Source organism: Neofelis nebulosa, chromosome 11 (assembly GCF_028018385.1).
Source record: "Neofelis nebulosa isolate mNeoNeb1 chromosome 11, mNeoNeb1.pri, whole genome shotgun sequence".
NCBI lineage: Eukaryota > Metazoa > Chordata > Mammalia > Carnivora > Felidae > Neofelis > Neofelis nebulosa.
The window spans coordinates 82,150,615-82,173,131 of NC_080792.1; the positions used below are offsets into that span (position 1 = coordinate 82,150,615).

At 49.1% G+C, this 22,517-nt stretch overlaps 1 protein-coding gene across 5 annotated transcripts in view; it reads left to right on the forward strand.

Annotated features, from left to right (window-relative positions):
* SPRING1 (SREBF pathway regulator in golgi 1) overlaps nucleotides 1-20,420 on the forward strand; it is a 33,249-nt gene extending 12,829 nt beyond the window's left edge. For 3 of the 5 annotated variants that reach the window (XM_058691173.1, XM_058691169.1, XM_058691170.1), the window contains 2 exons: nucleotides 493-606; nucleotides 2,504-2,994. In XM_058691173.1, coding sequence (XP_058547156.1) covers nucleotides 493-606; nucleotides 2,504-2,587 — 198 coding nt within the window. In that variant the 3' untranslated portion in view covers nucleotides 2,588-2,994. Of the gene's footprint in view, nucleotides 1-492; nucleotides 607-2,503; nucleotides 2,995-16,229; nucleotides 16,474-19,942 lie in introns of those variants that run through there. The other 2 variants (XM_058691172.1, XM_058691171.1) reach the window with 2 other exon arrangements.
* The last annotated feature ends 2,097 nt before the right edge of the window (nucleotides 20,421-22,517 follow it).

Consider the following 22,517-nt stretch of genomic DNA (forward strand, 5'->3'; position numbering starts at 1 on the left):
ATCTGGGGATCTCAGTCGGTTAAGCATCCGACTCTTGATTTCAGCTCAAGTCGTCATCTCACGGTTTGTGGGATGGAGCCCCGCATTGGGCTCCGTGCTGACAGTGCGGAGCCCCCTTGGGATGTCTCTCTCTTTCTCTCTCTCTCTCTCTCTCTCTCTCTCTCTGCCCCGCCCTTGTGGGCTCGCTGTCAAAATAAATGAACATTAAACAAAAAAGCACCGAGGAGGGAACTTTGAGATGTCAGAAATTGCTGCTGTGAAGAAAGGTTGACAGTGAAAGGAGGTTCCCAGTTAGTTTTGCAGGATGGACTGATGTATTGCTCATCAGATACCTGACGCATAGGGTATAGGGCTCGTGTGCGTTTGAGCTTGCTGTCTCCCTCCCCACCCCCCTTCCATATCAGCAGTCTCTTAGTTCAGGAGAAATATCCAAGGTTACCTTGTGCTGCTGAGTCTGGAATTTATTACAGGTACTAACTTTTGTTTCCATAGCAACTTCTCCTGGAGCGCTTCCTCAACCGGGCAGCTGTGGCATTCCAGAACCTCTTCATGGCCGTCGAAGATCACTTTGAATTGTGTTTGGCCAAGTGCAGAACCTCATCCCAGGTCAGAAGCTGTGATGCCTGTAGCTGGGGGATGGGCGAGTGGGAGTCAGGGTTTAGAAGAAAACTCGAGAATACGCAGTGGAGGCCTCTTGGCAGAGTAATAACGGAGAAGAGATTTAAGCGAAGCAGCGTCGAGCTTCGTTTGGTGCAGTGATAGTATTTAGAATGTCAACAGGAGGTTGCACACATTAGGGAAGTAAAATATTTATATTAAATCAAGGTCTAATCAGCTTGCATCTCCCCTATCTGATTGGCGTGTCTGCACTTCAAGTGGGAGCTTAAAATTATTTTTAAGTCTGGGTGGAGTCCTCGCAGTCCGGTTCCTGAGAGCAGTTCTCTCCCCGCGTCTTTGACTGAAATGTGACTAAGGCTTTCCAGCAACCACTTGTTCAGAGGAAGTAGTAATTTGTTCTGGGACAGAGTTGTGGTTTATTTTAGGATTTGAGGGGGCAGGGCAGGTGGGCATTTAAAAATACACGAATCAATCTGCGGGTTGTCGAGCTCTCGGTACTCAGTAGCATGCTGTCAGTAAATGCTTTGCTCTTCGGGCACTCGGCGCTGCACCTGCCGCGGCAAGTGTCTGCACGTCTGTGCCTTTGCATCGCTCTGCAGCCTTGGCTCTCAGCTTGTGTGGTCGGGTGTTGTTGGGGCTCGGGTGGTAAGATCAGCAGGCGTGTATTGTGCAAGCACGCTTCTTCTGGTTTGTGTCCTTGGTGTCTCCAAGACTGCTGGCTTCGTCTGAGATAGACTTGTCATTCTCTGCGACTCTTGTACCCTTGGCAGATTTCTGTAGACCACCTTTTGATTTTATGCCACTTTGTCCGTCTCTGGTCTGCTCTCAGAGCACTCAGAATCACTGGGTAAATATTTCAGGGATTATAATGAGCATTGGAAAACATGAAGAAATTCCTGATGGTCTTGTTTTGCTGGAAGAGCTTTCCACTTGAATGGGCTTTGAAGGAAATGTGGAGGAAGGCTGAACACATGACTCATTTTGATTTAGATTCTCTCTCATTCTGAGAAGTGGTAGAAAAGGCGGAATATTTTCTTTCCTTAACCGATAAAACCCAGACGCTATTTCCAGTCTTAAGGGAAGATGCTAACTTTTCTAACTATCTTTTTATTGCAAAGAGAGAGATCCTGGTTCCCGGTTGATTGCAGTATCCCAAAAAGGAGATTTGCTGCGTGTCTATAAATTGGATTAATACTTACAATTTAGCTGCTAAACATTGGTTTTGGGCTAGTTAGTGAACTCCAGACTAGCCAACAACTCAAGTTGCTTGTATGAAAACAAACTGCTGGAAAATTAGCCATCGGGGATGATGGTCTGTTAAGTCACACTCTCCGTTTGCTTAGCCAGATGAGGCTTATGTGGTATTGTGGGGCTGGGCTCAAGTGCCAGACCTCGAGGTACATAAACCTTCATGAGAGCCACGTGAGGTGGTATCTCCTTCGTCTCTGCAGGGCTCAGGACCAGGAACTGCATTTCTTTGGAGCACAGAAGTCAGGAGCAAAGCACCCACTGGATCTTAATCTAAGTTAAAATCATTTGCAAAAAAAATGATTGTCTCGAATTGCCCAGGTCATAGCTAGGCTGTTTAAAAAGAAAAAAACCAAAACAGCAAAAAAAAACCCCTCACTGTTGACGTAAAAAGAAACAGTCACATAGTGATGTTCTGCCCATTTTCATGCTCTTCGTTGGCATTCTGTGTTGAGCTTCCACCTTTGTTTCAGACAAGTGCCTTGGAGCCTTTTGGTGGCATTTGGAGATGGCCTCGTCCAGGCTCCTGCAGGGGGTGACTGCCCGCAGTCCTGCTCTGATCTCCACTGTTCCGCGAGGGAGAAATGTGAAACTCTGCTCTCTCTCATGGCGCTCTTATCTTCCCTTTTGCCAACAGAGCGTGCAACACGAGAACACCTATAGGGACCCCATAGCCAAGTATTGCTACGGAGAGAGCCCTCCTGAGCTCTTCCCTGCGTGACGGGCACAGAAGACGACCCATGGGCGACCAGGCACCGCGGAAGAACTTGTGGCCTGAAGCCATGCTCCAGTGATCTCTAGTCCGCTTGGAAGAAGAGGGTCTTCGTGCTTTGACCTTGGCTTTGACCACTTCTTGTGTTGTACTTTTGGCCTCACTCTCCACTGGGCTTTAACCCGTGACACTGTTCTGTAAAGCAGCTTGGAAATGCAGCAAGTCACGTTCAGGAACAGACTACGGGCGAGCTCGTGGAGGCGTGGGCACTCGGGGACACTTCTACCATGGTAGACTCATGGAACCCTTCACTGTAAAGTTATTTATTGCGTTTCTTTGGAGGAGTGGGAAGGTGATGATGTTTGATAGGGGAGGATGCCTTGCCTTGATAGTTGAATATATTCAAGGAAATTCTTGTTGTTGTCGTCGTTTTCTTGTGTTCTTGAGTTTCATGAGCTAAGTCATCCCTTCACCCAGATGAAGTGTTTCGCCCCTCTGAAAGCGCGTGATCTCTCAAGGTAGTTATTTTTGGTTTTGTTTTCACAGCATCTTCGGGTGTGGGCTCTGAACACCGTATCCTGACGTGTAAAATTGCCGATAGCTCAAAAGATACTATTCCATTCCCGCTCCGTACCGTGTTCCTAGCAGGGGGCACCGGGTGCCCTCAGGTTTTCTCGTAGTGGTATTTGAATATGCTTGCTTACCTCTCTGTGAGCACTGTTACGACCAGAAGTTCGGGCTTGTTGTTCTGGAGGATTTTGTTCTCGTTTCCCATGCCACCGTTGAAATGATTGTACTCCGCTCAGCCGTGGCACGCTGGGAGCCTCAGGAACGTCACCGCGGCCTCCTCTCCTCTCCTGTTGTGGAAGCCCGGTGTCAAGGTGATTGCTACGTGGAGACACATCTAGCAACTGGCTGTGAGAGTCATCCTCATTGCTGTCAGCTTCGGGACACATAACAGGTTCAGACCTTCACTTTCCTTCTGATTTGCAAGGAAGAAGAAAGCCCGGGTTTCTGTCAAAGTTCTGTAAGAGACTTACTCCTGCCCTCAGTGGGACGAGTCCGTGAATGCTGGACATGCGGCTGTGCGTCCACATGCTCGAGGCACCCCCCAGGATTTCTCATGTGACACTGATTCTCTCAAGCTCAAGGTCTCAGATCTTTGGTCCTCAAAGACATCCTGCCCCTCAAATAGTATGGCTCTTTGCTCTCAGGAGACATTAACGCACAGATCTTTCCTGGAGCCCCTCACTTGGGCAAGGTATTTTTCATTTTTTGGTTGTTCAAGTTGTTGACCTTGGAGCAGGGCATTAGTTCTACAATTCTCTTTGGAGATATATGTATATATATGTACAAAGGTATATGTATATATATGTATATATATATATATGTATTTTTTTTTTTTTTTCCAAGCACGGCTTTTTCTTTGGACCGTGTTTGCCTTCCAGTGTGTTTCTGCAGTATGTAGCAGTTAAAATTTCCCTTAACTTCCTGTTACATCTTATATTTATCTTCCCAAAGTGGTTTGTCCCCCTAAATAAACTTTCTCAGGGGGCGAACTGTCTGGCAATTGGTTTTTGATGTTTTTTTCCCCAGAAAATCTATTTAATTTGCATTGGACTTTCTGGATTCTGTGTGTATTCACGGTGCTAAATCAAACTTCGTCTGTGAGAGAAAGGTGCATGTCTGGGTGTTTTACCATCTCATTCTTTTTGGTGACTCAGTCTGGTGTGGGAGTCTGTCTTACGTGATTGTCACTGGTGTCAGTCTCTCCTTGGAGCTTATTTGAACTTCTGGGCAGGGTAACGTAGACTGAGTGTGCAAACAGCGCGTATCGAGGGCCAACCCACACCTCTTTACTTCGTACTTGAAATACCGAGGAGCACGTTCTGTGTTTTCAGTGCTTTCACAAACAGTACCTACAGCTGTGTGAGAGAGTTAAGCTCGCGTGTATGCCCACCCCACAGATGAGGAAAAGGAAGCGAAGCGACTTCCCAGAGTCCCTACTGAGATTTGACCACAGAACGAGAACAAGAACTTCATCTCTGGCTTCGGGTCCGCTATCGCCTCTCGCCAGCTCCACCGCCAGCTCTGCCAGGATCGTCCCCCCCACTGGTCCCCCCCCTTGCGAGGAGAGGGGGGCCTCGGTAGCCAGATTGGGTCAGTAATTTGAAGGTCATTTTCATTTGGCCCTGGAATATGTTTTGTTTGTTTGTTTAACTTAAGTCAAGTTCACTGGTTTGGAAACTCACAACACTGCAGACTACATAACGAAGTCGTTGAAGGACTTGGGCCATTGTTCCGCCTCCCCAGCCTTCCAGCCCAGAACCTCTCCCTGCTCTGCACGCTGTGGTTTGTTTTTCCTTGACTGAGGGTTTCTAGAATCAGGGACCTCACCTTAGTTCTGCATGGCCAGAGTTTAGCAAAGCACATGACACATGCTGGGATTTTAGGGAAACGTGAAAGAAGGGACAAAAATACCTTTAGTTAAAAAAAAAAAGTTACGGGGTGCCTGGGTGGCTCAGTCGGTTGAGCATCCGACTTCGGCTCAAGTCATGATCTCACTGCTTGTGGGTTTGAGCCCCACATTGGGCTCCGTGCTGACAGCTCAGAGCCTGGAGCCCGCTTCAGATTCTGTCTCTCTGCCCCTCCCCCCCCCCCCCCCCCCTCTCTCTCTCTCTCTCTCTCCCTCTCTCAAAAATAAATAAACATTAAAAAAAATTCAAAAATTAAAAAAAAGTTTCTAAATGATGAGTGTTTGGGGCTAAAGGTAAGAGGACAATTTAGAGCATTTCCCCCAGTTCTGAATCTTAATTGCGTTGCTTGTTGCTGGAGCGCAAAGATCTGTCCCAACAGGGAAACAAACAGCAGAGTGTGTCAGGTGCCGAGGCAGGCAGGTACGAAGGAGGGGTGAGCTGCCTCCACCAGGCCGGGGCCTCAGGGCAGCCCTGGACCTGGCAATGTGGGGCTGGCATCGCATCGCGGCGGGAGCTCGACACCTCTGGGAAAGCGGGGGTTAGGGTTTTAGAGCCTGGACGTCAGCTGTCCATATGCTCCCGAAGGCGGACTGCGGGCCTCCGGGAAGTGCCTCAGTTGGTGTGGCTGCAGAGAACCGTGGGCTTGGGCAGTGCCACCTGCAGGATCCCCAGCGAGGCTTTTCCTGGCGTTGGGATTTGCAGATAAATTGTACACGTGCCGAGATGTTGCTTATTGTGGTGCTGGCGGCTCCCTCGCGGGCGGGAGAGAACTCTGTCTCGTGGTTAGTGACTGCTTGCTGACAGGGGGCTCTGGGTGGTCTCCTCTCCCGAGTCCCAGGCCCTTCATCTGGAAAGTGGGGTCACCCGTGTGAGGTATCCGCGCGAGCGAAGCCTAGTGCTCAGCACAAAGTCCGCTGTCTGCAGCCCAGCAGGGGGACAGTGTCAGGTGGTCACAACGCGGGGGGCCGTGGGCCCCTCAGGTGGAAGGGTGGCGATCACAGAATTCCCAGCATTATCTTTATTACTAGTTTTAAAGGAACTCGTGCTCACGATGAAGAACTTCAGATAACTCAGAAATATGTAAAGATGAAATCAATAGTCACCGAAAATCCCATGACCTAGAGATCAGCCCCAGTCTTTTTTCTCTTCTCCCATGACTTTTCAGGCAGAAACAGGCGCCCGTTTTCCTCTTGAAGACAGTCCTGTAATGGACATCCTCCTATGTGAACATATAGGCTTGTAGTAATTGTAATGACCACATGGTGTCAATTTTGTGGATTACAATAATGTTATTAACCCCCTGCTGAGGACACTTAACTTATTAACATTTGTTTTTTGGCTGCTACAAACAATGCATTGATAATAGCACTTTTAAATGCGTGTTTGTATATTCATCTGATAACTATTTTCACCAGTTTTTACTGTGACCTAAAAATTGTGGGAGTGTCTTTTTTTTTTTTTTTTTTTTTTTTGCCATGCCCCTGAGACCCTCACGTTATCATTTAACTCTGCTGATGGATGTCAGTGTTCTAATTTGTATTTATTTAATTGCTACTGACATTAACTCTTCCATGTACTAATTGGCCATTCTTCAAATGTAGTGAACTGTCCCTGACCTTGGCCAACTTTTCTTCCTTAGCATTTAAAAAATTTGTTTTTAGTGTTTATTTTTGAGAAAGAGACAGAGCGTGAATGGGAGAGGGGCAGCGAGAGAGGGAGGCGCGGGCTCTGAAGCAGGCTCCAGGCTTGAAGCTGTCAGCACAGAGCTTGATGTGGGGCTCGAACTCACAAACCGCTAGATTGTGACCTGAGCCGAAGTCAGATGCGTAACTGAGCCACCCAGGTGCCCCAACTTTTCTTTCTTTTTCTTAGCGTTTTTAAGTGAGGGCTAACTTTTCCAGTTGACCTAGGACAGCAATGGCGGGGGCACTTCTGTCCCCAAAAGGACCTTTGGCAAGGTCTGGAGACATTTTTGTCACAACTGGGGGAGGATGGTGCCTCTCGTGGGTGGAGGCCAGGACGCTGCTAAACATCCTGCCACGCACAGGTGGGCCCCGTGACACGGTTACCTGGCTGCAGATGTCAGCGGGGCCTAGGTGGAGGCCCTACCCTCGGGTCACATTTCCCCCTTGGGTGGAACAGAGAAGCTACCAGGAGCTGGGAGCTGACTTTATTATTTCCCTGCCCTTGCTTTCAGCCGCGCTAAAGCGCCGCTGATTAAATTACCCTGGAATCCCAGGGGACCTGCTACTTCCCTCACTGGTCTCTCCCAGCCCAGTGCTGCCTCCACGAACAGCATTATTACTCTGCCATGATGTCCTTAGCACACTAGTGTGATCCCAGAGCAGACGCTCCGCTGTGGGATGGCCTGCAGGTTCACAAACAGTCCCCTCCCCAACATGACAGCTTTGTTCTCCAGGTCCCCCCCCCCCCCCAGCAGCTCCTTGTGTGGGGTGACTGGGGGGTAGAGGGAGTTGGGAGATGCCGCTGCAGATTCCGTTTGCTCTGCTATAAGAAGGTGCCGCACAAGGATATAGTAACGCTTTTCTTGCCAGTGGATCATGAGGGTTCTTTCCTACACGAGTGCTTTCCCGACCGCGTGGCTTGTGGGCACATTGCCTTCGAGGCCCTTCTGCTTGGATTTGTCCCGCATGGTTTGTTATCAGGGTGCCGGAGCAGTCGTGGGTGCTGGTCTCCCTGTTCCCGCGCAGTCACGCATCTGCGAAGTTCCTTGGTCAGTCCACTTTCACAGGCACCAGGAGGGATCGCGGCTGGCGGTATGCTGAGTGGGGACAACTGTCCCAGGGGCCCTTGTCCGTTATTTTGTGCGTACGGCTTGATTCCTATCCAGTGATAGAGCTGAGCTGCTGGACTTTCTAAAAATGAAAGGCCAGCCTTTAATATTAAAGAGACAAACGTTTTTGAGACGGAGAAAAGTTCCTTCGGCTTTGGACTTTTCTAATTTGTTGACTTTGTTTTTTTGTTTTTTAATATTTATTTTTGGGAGAGCCCAGGTCGGGGAAGGGTGGAGAGAGGAGGACAGAGGATCCGAAGCAGGCGGTACGCTGACAGGCTGACAGCAGCAAGCCCGATGTGGGGCTCAAACTCATGAACCCCTCAGGATCATGACCTGAGCCGAAGTCGGATGCTCAACCGACTGAGCCACCCAGGTGCCCCAGTTTGTTGACTTTTTACGCAAGGTGGAGCAGGCAAGCTCTGGTCAGCTTGCCGTCCGGGTTGTCACGACATCAAAAGTTGTGTTGGCTGAGTGAGAAACGGTTGCGTTGGCTCTCAGTGAAATTTGGGGTTTCAGACTATGTCGGCCACACCCCACTGTTACTAAGGGCGCTGGTGTGTGTAAGCGGTATGAGGTGTGCGGGTGGCCGCCTCATTTTATTGACAAGCGTGCAGGCATTAAAGACTGGGAGTAAAGTAATGTTTTCTGGCGTTGCTTTCCTCATTGGTGAAATGAGGGTGATGGCTAAGGTATCTCGCAGATGGGAAATTCTGTTTGGGACCAGCCAGAGATGCCGCCGTGTGTGAAAGCAAGACCGGAACTCGTGCCTCCCAGCCTCTGGATCCTGGGCTCTGATCCTCACAGGGCAAGCGGACCAGCCATCGGAGGCCCGTTTTCCTGAAAGCAGGGCTTCCCCCTTCTCTCGCGAAGATTTCAACCGGGGCTCACCGCTTTCTGCCTCTTCCTCCTCGAATGTTAAATAGACACTGTATTCTTCTCTGCTGGGACCGGCTTCTCATGGATTGCTGCTCTGCACCTGTGAAAACAGCTGTTGTGTTTTCCATCATAAGAAACAGCTGCCTTTTGGCAGGAAATCACGGAGCTGTATACGCGGCTGTGCCTGAGTGTGGTGCTAAGTTATTCAGGTGCGCTTAACCTGAGTTGCCAGAGCACCTTGGAATTCCGGAGAAGGGCTTGTGTAGTCGTTCCTCGGTAAGAGGTCTTCCTTTCATTTCTTTTTGTGATTACAAAGTAGAAACCTTACAGTATAGGAAACTACGCTGAAATTAAATTGTGCCAAACTAGACTCCTAGGCCCCAAAGATAACCATGTCATTTTCGATGTAAGTTTTGCCTGTATTTTGTACATAAACATGTTATTTTATGTTAGTATGCCAATCAGGTAGAATCCTGTAGATAATATTTAAAAATAAACAGTCCCTGTTAGATTGATGTAACGCAATTATAGCTAATTGTAGAGTAGGAAAGTGCAGGTTTTTGCTTCTATGATCCGGCCTCTGAAATAAAGCCCGGTTAGAGGCTTCGAAAGCCCTTTCAGAGTTGCACACGAGGATGGCTGTTTCCGTGCGGTGGCTTTTTGTTGTGCGCAAGTGAGTGGTAGGCGCTTCGGCTTGTCCAGAGCGGACCTGCACGAAGCCTGCCGGGGACGGAGCCTGGCCCAGGCTTCCCCTTGCGAGCTGAGAGAAGGACGGGGACGAGCCCGCCAGACCTCCTCATACGCAGGCCATTCAGATGCAGAAAGGAAGGGGAAGCTATGTGAAAAGTTTGGGTAAAGACGTGTGGATCGTCTTACTGGACATCTGGTGTGGAGGAAGGATGATCTGAGCTCAGGGCAGCCCAAGTGTCCCCCGAAGCTCCAGCTCTGCCTTGACAAGTGTCTGGCAGTGTGGTGGTTTCTGAGGGCACGAGGGACCTCTGCTTTTAAAGATACTCCCATGTGCTCCATGGAGCCTTCCGGCGGGCACTGTTTGAGGCTGGGATCCGCTGTGCTCGCTCTCCTCGTGTGCCGGACTCCATTTCTCCTGGGAGGTCTGCACCGGGCAGAATTCGGGGATGCCCTCAGAGCTCAGTCCCTGACATGTGTGCCTGTCCTTGCTTTGCCTGTGGCCTGCTAAGCGCCAACTTGGAAGCCTGAGATAAATAGTCTTGCAGCAGCTCAGCAGTCGGCTGGGCTCATTTATTCGACACAAATAAGCTCATTGACCTGATTTAGCGCAGGGAGGAACTGTGGAGTTAAGTCAGATGAGATCTCAAAGCCCTGTCTCTCGTCTGCAGCCTTCGCAGACCCCCAAGGACAGCCGCCTGGTTAAACGATGCTCGTGGGCGCCATTTCAAGGGCAGAGGGGGAGAGAGGATGGAGAGGTGGAAGGAAGAGGGATGGAGAGGAGAGAACGAGGTGCTGGTGGCACAGACACCAACAATTGCTCTCTGTGCCACTTGGTGGCACCAATTCCATAGGTTTTTCTGTCCCAGCACACCGCTAGTCAAGCGACCGAGGGCCTGGAGCCCGCGTGGTCGGTCTCCCTCTCCTTAAAACAATGAAGCGGTTTCTGTCGACGGGGAGCCCGCTGCCGCTGAGGACACATCGGGGCTGTTGATTTTGTGCACGGACACTCGGGAGAGCAGCCTTTGATCTGCCTCTGGTGCCCATGCTACCCACTTTCTTTTTCCTCCCCGTTCACCGAGAGGAGAAGGAGAGAGGTCTCTTAACCGTCCTTACCCAGGAGAGGACAGCGCCTTGGAAGCGCTCCCAGTGTCCCGTTCTGCATCCGTCTTCTGAGGCAGGTGCTCTTTCTCCCCGTTCTGTAGAGGAAGTCTTGGATGCACAGGTGAGCTTCCTCAGGCCACGCCGTGGGACGCTGCAGCCACATGCACGCTTGAGATCTCCAAAAGGTGCGTGCAGGCTGAGTGGGCAGCACACGGCCTTGGCAGACGGTGATAACAGCAACCCTCTTCTAATCATTTCTGGTGCTAGAGGCCTATTTAATCCTGACAACCACTCCTATGAGGGAGGGAGGTCGGTCTTTTCATTCCCGTTTTAAGGAAACGAGCCCGAAGATTCAATACGTTGCATAGGGACGCACTGTCTTGTTTTAAACGACCAAGACTGAACCCAGACCTTTCTTGTTTTAGCCCCTGTGATGGAGTAAACGCCGCACGGGGCTCTGAGCACGAAAGGCAGGGGGCAGGTGCCGGGGGAGGACCGGTCGGCATTCGCTCTCACATTTGCACTTTGGCCCCAGAATTGGATCATCCTTGATTTAAGCAAAATGTTTCACCTTTTCGCTGCTGGTCCCTGCCGGAAAGGGCTTTTGAAGACTGTACTAGAAGGGGAACTTAACCCTTTCCGTACTAGTGAGAGGGCTGTGTCTTACTCTCCACCAGGCAGAGTCCTTGTAATGGGCTGCATTGTGTCTTCCCACCAAATTCATATGCCTAAGTCCGAAGCCCTTGTACCTGGGAGGAGATGAGGCCTTCAAAGAGGTGACTGAGTGAAAATGAGGCCGTTAGGGTGGGTTGTAATCTGACAGCACTGGTGTCCTTTCAAGAAGAGAGAGACACCAGTGGTGCAAGCAGGTGGCCGTCTGCGAGCCAAGGCGAAGGACCACAGGAGAAGCCAAGCCTGCCGACAGCAGCCTGAGCCAAAGGCCAGCACGGGCAGGGGAAGACACGGCTGCACCGCTGGAGTCGTTCTGGCTCCGCGTGTCTCCTCCCTTCTGGGCCCGTTGGCCCATCTGTGAGTGGGGCCCACGGTCATGCACAAGGAGCCTTCTGGCCCCAGCCCTCTAGGATTGTAGGCGCTGGTTGCCAGGACCTGCAGAGGTTGCTTGAAACCAGCAGTGTCTAACCAGAAGGGGATTTTACGCCCTAGGAGACATTGCCAGTGTCTGCGGACGTTTTCGATGGTCACCAGTGTGTATGTGGAGTCACAACTGGCATCTCCTAGAGGCCGGGAATGCTGTTCGACGTCCTACGGCGCACAGGACAGCCCCCCTCCACAGACGGTTTGCCGGCCCCCGGAGCCTCTGGTGCCGAGTGGAGAAGGCCTGGGTTAAAGCTGCCACCCCTTGAATGGGACTGGCACCACACTCCCAGCCCCAGCCATTCATTCTGCAGGTATTTAATGACGCCTGCCGTGTGCCTAGCTCTGGGCTGGATGCTGGGGAGCACACAGGAGTGGAAGATGACCTTCTGAAATGTAAAATTGAGTGGATCCCGAGCCTCTGGTTTGGGGAATGTGGTACCTGAGCATCCTTAGGTATTGATTTACCCTTAAGATAAAGTGTCACTTGCATTTTTACGCTCGAACGGCACAGGCACCACATGTTTATTCCTACTTCATTCACCTACACCTGTACAGCTTGATTATTTTCTAAAAGGATTTGAGAAAATACATGTTTATATATAATACTGATTAGTAAAATAGAAATAAAATTAGAACAACTTTTTTTTTTTTTTTTTTTTTTTTTTAGTGTTTATTTTTGAGAGACAGAGACAGCATGAGCGGGAGAGGGCAGAGAGAGAGAGAGAGGGAGACCCAGAATATGAAGCAGGCTCCAGGCTCCGAGCTGTCAGCCCAGAGCCCAATGTGGGGCTCGAACTCACAGACCGCGAGACCACGACCCAAGCCGAAGTTGGACGCCCAACCGACTAAGCCACCCAGGCGCCCCTAGAACAACTTTATTTATTTATTTATTTTTAAAAAATTTTTTTAAATGTTTTATTTTTGACAGAGAGACAGAGCATGAGTGGGGGAGGGTCAGAGAGAGAGGGAGACACAGAATCCAAAGCAGGCTCCAGGCTCTGAGCCGTCACCACAGAGCCCGACGCGGGGCTCGAACTCACAGACCGCGAGATCATGACCTGAGCCGAAGTCGGACGCTCAACCGACTGAGCCACCCAGGCGCCCCTAGAACAACTTTATTTTTTTTTTTTTTTAATTTTTTTTTTTCAACGTTTTTTATTTATTTTTGGGACAGAGAGAGACATAGCATGAACGGGGGAGGGGCAGAGAGAGAGGGAGACACAGAATCGGAAATAGGCTCCAGGCTCTGAGCCATCAGCCCAGAGCCTGACGCGGGGCTCGAACTCACGGACTGCAAGATCGTGACCTGGCTGAAGTCGGACGCTTAACCGACTGCGCCACCCAGGCGCCCCCCTAGAACAACTTTAAAATAGAATGCAGACATGCAGTTGAACAATACAGGTGACGCAATTGAGTTTCCTGGCAGCAAGGGCAAAAAGAGAAATAATCCCTCATGTTAATGCAAAGTATTAATGACATAAACACAAAGCATTTCCTCAATGCAAAGTCTAAAATGAAATTTTTGTACAGGCTTTTGTTTTTTTTTTTTTTTTTAAATTTTTTTTTTTCAACGTTCTTTATTTATTTTTGGGACAGAGAGAGACAGAGCATGAACGGGGAAGGGGCAGAGAGAGAGGGAGACACAGAATCGGAAACAGGCTCCAGGCTCCGAGCCATCAACCCAGAGCCTGACGCGGGGCTCGAACTCACGGACCGCGAGATCGTGACCTGGTTGAAGTCGGACGCTTAACCGACTGCGCCACCCAGGCGCCCCTGTACAGGCTTTTGACAGAGGATACTGACTGATACTTAGATCTATGCTATGTGTAGTGAGCATACCAAAACCAGGCATATTTGGATGTTGGACAGAACGATGAATTAGAAATGGTCTCTGCTTCCAGAAAATATGGTGTGTTGTGAGAGATAGGCAGTTATGTCACTACCTGCCATATGGGATCATAAATGTGAGGATAGAGGAAGTATTGCTGTATGGGTGAGGCTGAGAGGGCAGACTTAGAGAGTAAAATGACATGTTTAGACATACGTACTTTTTTCCCCTAATATTTGCAATTTTTTCTAATTACAAAATAATACACTGCATTATAGAAAATTAGGGCGGTATGAAAAAGATTAAAAGCTCTCATGATTCTTTTATCTGTAGATAACCACTCTGGGTATGTGTCTATTTTCATATACACACACTTATATATTAATATATTTCACAAAAAAAGAAAATTTGGATCCTGTTTTATCACTTTGTAACCAAATGAAGGCCCTCGAATGGGGCTTTGAAGTAGGAGTTGGGAGATCACCAAGCACAGGGAGATCACCAAGCACAGGAAGTGGTGTGCGTGCCGGGCTGGCTGTGGAGTAGATAGCCAGGATCGTGAAGACGGGTGGGGCCCCACGTTTCATTTCACAACTCCTGGGGGGGGGGGCACCATTCCCATGGTAACAAAGAGAATGTTGCCCCCCACCCCCACCCCTGGGTTGTACAACCCAGCAGCCCTGTAACTATTTTTGTTTTTTCACTTATCAAGGTAATGGAAGTGGTTTTCTATGTTAGTCTACCATGTCATTATTTTTTTGTAACAATGTTATCAGGATATACTCACTTACCATACAATCCACCCCTTTAAAGTGTATATACAGTTCAGTGATTTTATTATATTCACAGTTATGCACCCATCACAGTTCATTTTAGACACTTTTGTGACCCCCCCCCCCCCCCCCCCCGCCAAAAGAAAGCCCATGCCTATTAGTAGTCACTCCCCATTCTTTCTCCCCCCAGTGTCTGGCAACAATTCATCTAGTTTCTGCCTCTATGGATTGACCCATTCTAGAGGTTCCATATAAATAGAATCATGCAATATGTGGTCTTTTGTAACTAGCTTCTCTCACTCAGCATATTTTCAGTTTACCCGTGTTGTAGCATGCATCAACTTCTTTGCTATCACTAGATAATATTCTCTTGTGTAGAAAACAAATGCACATTTGTTTGTGCACTCTTCAGTTGATGGACACGTGGGTGGTCTCCACTTTTTGGCCCTCAGGAGTAATGCTGCTATGAACATTCATGTGTAAGCTTTGTGTAGACATACGTCTTCAGTTCCCTTGGGTGTATCCCAAGGACTGGAATTTCCGGGTCATTCGGGAGCTCTGCGTTTCACCTTTTGAGAAACTACCAGATTGTTTTCCAAGAGAGTTGTACCATTTTGCGTTCCCACTTGCAGTGTACGAGGATTTCCGTGTCTCCACATCCTCTCCAGCATTCAGTATTGTCCATCTTACTGATTATGGCCATCCTGTGTTTATAACGTGGAATCCCGCTGTGGTCTTGACTTGCATATCCCTGGTGGCCAATGATGTTGTACATTTGTATGTCCTCTTTGGAGAGAGGCCTGTCCTCATCCTCCCACTTTTAAGTTGAGTTGTCTTTTTAGTGTTGAGTTGATGGAGTTCTTTACATACAGTTTTGATGTCAGTCCCTTATCAGATACATGATTTGCAAATATTTTTCTCATTCTGTGGCTTGTCATTTCACTTTCTTGATGGTGTTCTTGGAAGCATAAAGGTTTGATTTTGATGAAGTTCAATTTAACTTTTGTTACTTTGTTACTTTGTTTGTTACTTTGTTACTTTCATACTTTGTTTTTGGTGTCCTGTCTAATACTATTTGCTTTTTAATGTGTGATCATACTCCTTGGAATGGATGTAGCATAAGGGAATAATTATTTGATTCTAACTTGCATTAAGGCATTAGTTTTAAATGATTCCCCCTCCCCCACTGGTGGATAGCTGCAGTTAGACCATAGTCATTTTGTCCCATCTTATAACCTTTTTAAAAAAAAATTTTTTTTTAACATTTATTTATTTTTGAGAGAGAGACAGAGCATGAGCAGGGTAGGGGCAGAGAGAGAGAGGGACACACAGGATCTGAAGCAGGCTCCAGGCTCCGAGCTGTCAGCACAGAGCCATACGAGGGGTTCGAACTCACGAACTGTGAGATCATGGCCTCAGCCAAAGTCGGCACTTAGCCACCTGAGCCACTCAGGTGCCCTTCCTGTAGCCTTTATAAACACTTCATTGTTCCACATGCTTTTTCTCCCCACCAATGTGTTCGGTTGTGCTCAGACCTCTGCATAGTGGCTGGGGAGGTGCTCAAATCTCCAGGCAGCATACCTAAGCGTGTCCTCTGCCCTGTCATTTCATGGCCAAAAGTCACAACTAACACAACCTTGCAGGACATGTCGCCATCTGCTGGCAGAGGTGGGAAAGTGCGGCGCCAGGAACAGGAAGATCGCACTTAGAGCACATTGTCAAGGACTACCGGCCAACTCTTTCCATTCGGGCCTACTCCTGTTGCTTTGAAGCTCTTCCCACCTTTGGGGGTAGTGTTTAAATACGAAACCCTTTACTAAACAAAATCTGTTTTCTACAAGGCAAGGAAGCCTGGGTGGTTCTTGCTCCATGGGCGCTACCTGGGGCATGAAAAACGTCATCAACTAGGAAGTACTGTACCACAGGTGAGGGAAGGGAGATGAGTAGGAGGCATTTGTTGTGCCCGACGGGTAACGTTATCATTGTGTTTGTCGGGTCTCCAATGCTCCAGAATCCACCCAGATGTGTCATTATACCTGCTACTTGCTGCCAGCTCTTCCGGGGTAGACTGTGCCCACTTTGCTGATGAGAACAATGAGGCCCTGTGAAGACAAAGAACTGACCTTTGAGGGCTGTGTGCTGACAGCTCAGAGCCTGGAGCCTGCTTCGGATTCTGTGTCTCCCTCTTTCTCTGTCTCTCTCTGTCTCTCAAAGAATAAAAATAAACGTTAAAAAAAAAAAAAAAAAAAAAAGAACTGACCTTTGTATGTTTTCTAGAACAGTATGGGCAACAACCTGATTTTTTTTTTTTTTAACGAATGATAGAACAGCCAGGGTGTGAAATCATCAGTACCTAGTATAATGTCTTATACTCTATTTTAATAAGTATTTATTGAATGAATGAAAAAAAACACCAAACTTCTGCATCCCAACTCGTGACGCACCTTCTTTTCACCACACCTAGCTGCTGCTTCTGTCCTAAATGCTGCAGTTATTTCAATAAGTGTTTATGATGTTGTTCAATGAGAGAATACGTGTTTTTTGTTTATTTATTTATTTTGAGAGAGAGAGCAGCAGGGAAGGGGCAGAGAGAGGGAGAGAGAGAGAATCTCAGGCAGGCTCTGCACTGTCAGCATGGAGCGCAACGTGGTCTCAAACTCACCATGAGATCGTGAGCTGAGCTGAAACCCAAGAGTCGGGTGCTTCACCAATCGAGCCACCCAGGTGCCCCAAGAGCATGTGTTTCTAATTTATTTCACCCTTTGATAAAAGGAGTATAAAAATGTGACTTGTCAAAAAATGTGCAGAAAAGTTTGTACACGAATATTCACATCAACACCACTCACAACAGCCAGGAAGTGGAAGCCGCCCAAGTGCCCGACAGTAGATAAATGGATAAACAAAATGTGGTACATCCTAAACGGAATACTAGTCAGCCCCCAAAAGGAACAAAGCACTGACATCTGCTACAATGTGGATGAACCTGGAAAAATATGGATGATGCTAAGGGAAAGTAGCCAGCCACAAAAAGGCCACGTGTTGTACACCTCCGTTCATATGAGATGTCCAGAGTAAGCAAACCTGTAGAGATCAAAGGCAGATTCTTCATGGTTGCCAGGGGCTGAGGGCAAGGGGAAAGATGAGGAGGGACTGCTAAGGGGTAGGGGGTTTCTTTTGGGGTGATGACGATACTCTCAAGTGGATTTTGGGGATGTTGGCACAACTCGGAACACACTAAGAATACCACTTGAGGGGCGCCTAGGTGCCTCCGTCGGTTAAGTGTCTGACTTCAGCTCAGATTGTGATCTCACAGTTTGTGCGTTCGAGCCCCATGTTGGGATCTACACTGGCAACGTGGAGCCTTCTTTGGGTCCTTGGTCTCCTCCTTTCTGCTCCTACCCCTACTTGTACACTCTCTCTCTCTCTCTCTGTCTCAAAAATAAAAGAAACTAAACTAAAAAAAAAAAAATACCATTTGAAATCGGGTTGCATTTTATAACATATTAATAATCTCAATAAAACTTTTTAAAATATGCACAATAAAGATTAGCAAAGGGCTGGTGTGTGAGGAGGTTAGGGGATTGTACTTGGGATCCTCACAGAGGAAGTAAAATCCAGTCTGGAGAGCTGGGCTCACCAGGTGGACCCAGGCTTAAACCCCAGTTCTGCCCCTGTCTAGTAGCATCATTTTACATGAATATTTAGTCACTCTGAAGCTTGATTTCCTTCCCTGCAAAAGAGACGTAATGCTTTCCGTATAGGTTTTTTTTTTTGGGGGGGGGGTGGATTATATCGACCATGTATGTAAACTTTCTTGCACACGCTATGTTCAGCAAATAATCTTTTCCATCTCCCAGCCCTGAGCTGTTATGATTCTGTGGCTTTCAGGCTAGTGAAAGGGCTTTCGACGAAGTCCTTTTGCCTTCAGAAGCTTCTAGCGGGCAGTGTGGCTGAGTGGACTCAGAATGTGAAATGAGGGTTTTGGACTGAGCTAAAGGCTTGAAGTCTGTGGTTTCCTCACTTCGGTGCCCTTTCACCTTAGATGTCCGCTAGAGTCTGCTTCATTCTACCCTGCAAGTTCCTGATCCTAAAAAAATGGCAATTTATGGGTTTGTGGGCCACGTGCATCGTCTTCTACCTTATTCCGAAATGATGGTGCAGGGGCACTTGTGTTCGCTGCTGGCTGCCCCCGGCTCCACCGTCACCGGCTCATTCCTCAAGGGACCGATTTGCAGAGTGGCCTTAGAACAAGGGCAGTGCTGGGAGTGTGGCGAGCATCAGAGCTTTTCCCGCATGCCCTGTTAAAACAACTCTGTCCTGATGAATAAGGACCCTTCAAGCTACTCCACATAGACAATATGTTGGATAAAGGCAAATGTGCCAGAGAGGCCGGAGGGGGGGAATGTCAGGGGGCTTCTAGAAGCATCTCTGCCATCCCCAGACCAACAAGTCACAGTGGTCCTGCCCTCAGACACCTCAGGACCCAGATGAAATTGACCCTGCTGGTGACTGCTGTGCTCCCCCTGTGCTAGGCCTCTGGGTGAGCTGGAGAGCCCCGCACACGTGCTCCTCCTCAAACACCTGCATTTGAGAGAGGCCTCCCCCAGGGGGGTGCCCAGCAGAGGGGAATGAATTCGGAGCATGGAATTTTCACACTGGGTCGCAGGGACTGGGGAGAGAGAAATGTTTGGGATAAATTGCAGGGGGAGGACTCATCCTGCCGTTCTTAGGAAAATGAAATAAAGAGGGAGAAGGACTCTGTTGGGTTTTGACATTTCCAAATTCTCACTTTTACATTGAGAAGTAAATTCAGGTTCCCTTTTTAAAAGAGAACTTTGCTAGGGACGCCTGGGTGGCTCTGGCAGTTAAGCATCCGGCTCTTGATTTCGGCTCAGGTCATGATCTCACCGGCTCGAGCCCCATGTCAGGCTCCGTGTGCCGACATTGCAGAGCCTGCTTGAGATTGTCTCTCTCCCTGTCTCTGCTCCTGCCCCTCTCATGCTTTCTCTTTCTCTCTCAAAATAAGCAAATAAACCTAACAATTTTTCTACTGTCAAACTTACTCAAAGGCCTTCATCTGGGGGCTGATGCTCATAACCGTAACAAGGTTATGGGAGGAGTGGAATCCAGCCCCAGCGTGGTCTCTTCTTCCACACGGCCCCTCAAACCATGATGCAGTAGTGTTAGGCCTGAAGTGGCTTAAAATGAAGGTCGTCTGCTTTTTCTCGGGCTCTCAGCCACCTTTTACTGACAACATGTGCACAGCACTGCTGAACCCTGCCCCTGAGTCTACTGTGGAAGTGTGCGCAAGGTTTTCTTCCCTATGTGGGTTTGCTCGTTCTCGTGTTTTGGCCGAGAGTGCTGAGCCGAGGACTTCAACGGAAGTCCCACTGATGGTGTAGACACCTGGGGATGGACAGAGGCACCATCATGGTGGATGATCGTGGTTTGGCTGATGTGAAGAGATGGCTTCTTCCATAAAGGACCAGAGAGTAAATATTTCCAGCTTTGGAGGTTGTATGATCTCCGTTGCAACTGCTTAAACTCTGTTGTTGCAATAGACAGTATATACACCAGTGTGCATGGCTGCGTTACAATAAAGCTTTATTTAAAGACACAGGTAGAGGGCCGGATTCAGCCTGCTGGCCTTAGGTTGCTGACCTCTGGCTCACCGAACCACCTTCATTGCTCCACCTCCTTTCTGAGTGTTGTCTCTTATTTTAGAGATGAAGTGCTAAAAAAGCTGGAATGTTTTCCTCCGTGCTCCCGGAAATGTTGCTAAATACCATGAAAGGCCACCTTCAGAGAGAAGGACCTCAACCGAGTGGAAGCAACAGGAATTTGGAGTTTTAAACCTACAGCAGATGCTGAGAAATGAAGATTCTGCTGTCTTCCCATTGTCCCTCAACGGAAGGCTGGGCGTTTTAATTAGCTAATGTTGGCAAATTGCTTTGAAGAAAATTGTAAAATGTTTCGTGCTACAAGGTGCCAAGAATCCTAATTAGCTTTCCTTAAAGATACCACCTGGAAGTGTGATATTTTGTTGCTCGAGGTCCAAGCCAGCAAGAATAACCTGCAGATCAAAAACTGGTTTTTCGGCGAACACAACTGAGTATAAATGGATCTCTGCATCGACGTCACATTTTCTTCCTTCTGCCTAATCTGGTTCCTAGCAGCTGGGATATTAAACCCCGTAAATGGAGGTTTTGAGTTTTGTTTTGTTTTTTTTTTTTTCCTTTTTTCCCTAAGAGAGCTCAGTGGCGACGGGGACATGAAACAAATTAACCCATCCATGTGTTGCGGCCGACATTGCCTTTTGGATTTTTTGGCTTGTGCCCCAGAGGCCCTGCCCTGGTGCGTCAAGGTTACAGAGAGGAGGCGGCTGGCAGTCACTCAATCACAGAGCAGGGCTGGCTCTCAGGTACCCCAGTCCAGGAGAGACGTGTGCATGCTCTTAACAGCTGGGTAATGAGTGTGCTCTCCAACATTCCTGTTTCATGCGGTGGCAGCGGCCACAGCAGCAGTACCCGACCTGTGTCACCGTCAGAAGCAAGTGAGATGTAGTTAATATGGACCTTAGCCACCGACGTGCATGGATTTGGAAGCTCCAGGCTCTGATGAAGTCCTTGCCAAACTGGGGGGGCCGCCCGTGCAAGAGGAGGCAGCCGGGGGTGGGGGTGGGGCTTAGGGCAGGGGTCCCCAGCCTCTTCACTGTTGACTTTTGGGATCAGATGGTTCTGTGTACGTGTGTTGTGGGGGGAGAGGGCCGTCCGGTGCCTTGTAGGATGCTGACCAGCATCCCTGGCCTCTACCCACTAGATGCTGGCAGCAGCCGTCATTCCCCATGGTGATGACCAAAAACTGTCTCCAGACACGGCCTAATGTCCCCTGAGGGGATAATTGCCCCTCATCGAGAAGCCCTGGGTTAAGGGGAGGGCTAGGAGTCCTGTTTTTCAGGGAGACGCTTGGAGCAGGGCCCTAATGGAAAGTGGCTCCACAAGCCACTCCGGCCTCTTCCCTGTGTCTCACACCCTCATGTCAACCATCAGCAGATCCCAAAGGCAGCCCTACCTTGACCGCATGTTGTGAACTGACCACTTCTTGCCGTCCAGCCCCTCCTACTCTCGTTCAAGCCCCTGCGTCTTGAATAGACACGCTTGTGTGACTAGCCTCCCTCTGGTGCCCTGCTCCCCTTTGCGCCCCACAGACTGTTCTCCACCCAGCGGCCAGAAGGAGTCATCGGAAGTGTCAGTGGGAGATCTCATGGTCCTGCTGGGAACCCCCCCGCACCGTGGCACTTAGGTGGAACTCCTGCTCGACCTTAGGTGTGCGCTGAGTGCCTGCCTCGCCTCTGCACCTGTCTGTCCCCTCTGCCCACAGACGTCCTTCGTCGTCCCAGCTCTCTGCTCAGATGCCCCTCTCTAGAGGCCTTCCCCGACCCCACCTTGAAGAGCACACCTGTCCTCTCTGGGTCAGGGGTCCTCAGCCTCGGCACTAGTGACATTTGGGGCGGGACGACTGTGGTGGGGGCTGTCCTGGGCATTGGGGGATGTGCAGCAGCATCCCCCCCCACCCCCCGCCCCAGATCATAGTGGCACAGACCCCACCCACCCAACTTCGACAATGAAAAATGTCTCCAGACATTGCCAATGTCCTCTGAGGGGCAACATCGTCCTGGTTGAGAACCACCGCTCTCCTCCTCCCGCTTTATTTTTCTTCACCACACTCTCTGGTAAGACATCCAGTCTATTTGTCTTCTTCACTGGAAGGCAAGCTTTATGAAAGCCGAGATTTCGATTTGTCCCCTGCTATATTTCCAGGGCCTAGAATAGAGCTTGGTGCACAGTGGGTACTTAATAAATGTGTTGAATGCTCTGAACTTTGTCCTTCTAAACAACCAGTGGGGCAAATGGCCTCATGGATTTTGGGCAAGACTGGACTGGCCACAGACATAGAAATTCTGTGCCTTGGATGCCTGCAAAAGCATCTTTAAAGCACAGAGAAACCTTCTGGAAACCTCGGCCAGAGGTCTTGGTAAAGGGCAGCCCCAGGGCCCTCCCCAGTTCCGTGCTTACCTGTTTTCCGCAGGTGCCCACATGAGCTTGCAGAGCACAGTTGGAGAGACACAAAGCTCTGTTAAGAGTGAGTTACCCCGGATCTGTAAGCATTTGCCAACTGAAGGGTGGGGAGGTCTGGAGATTCAGAGAACACTCTAGCTTTCGTTTGTGGCTGCGAGTGGTATCTAGAACCTGGTCGATGAAGATGGTCAAGTTCATTCCCCTCTCCGGTGTTACTCAGA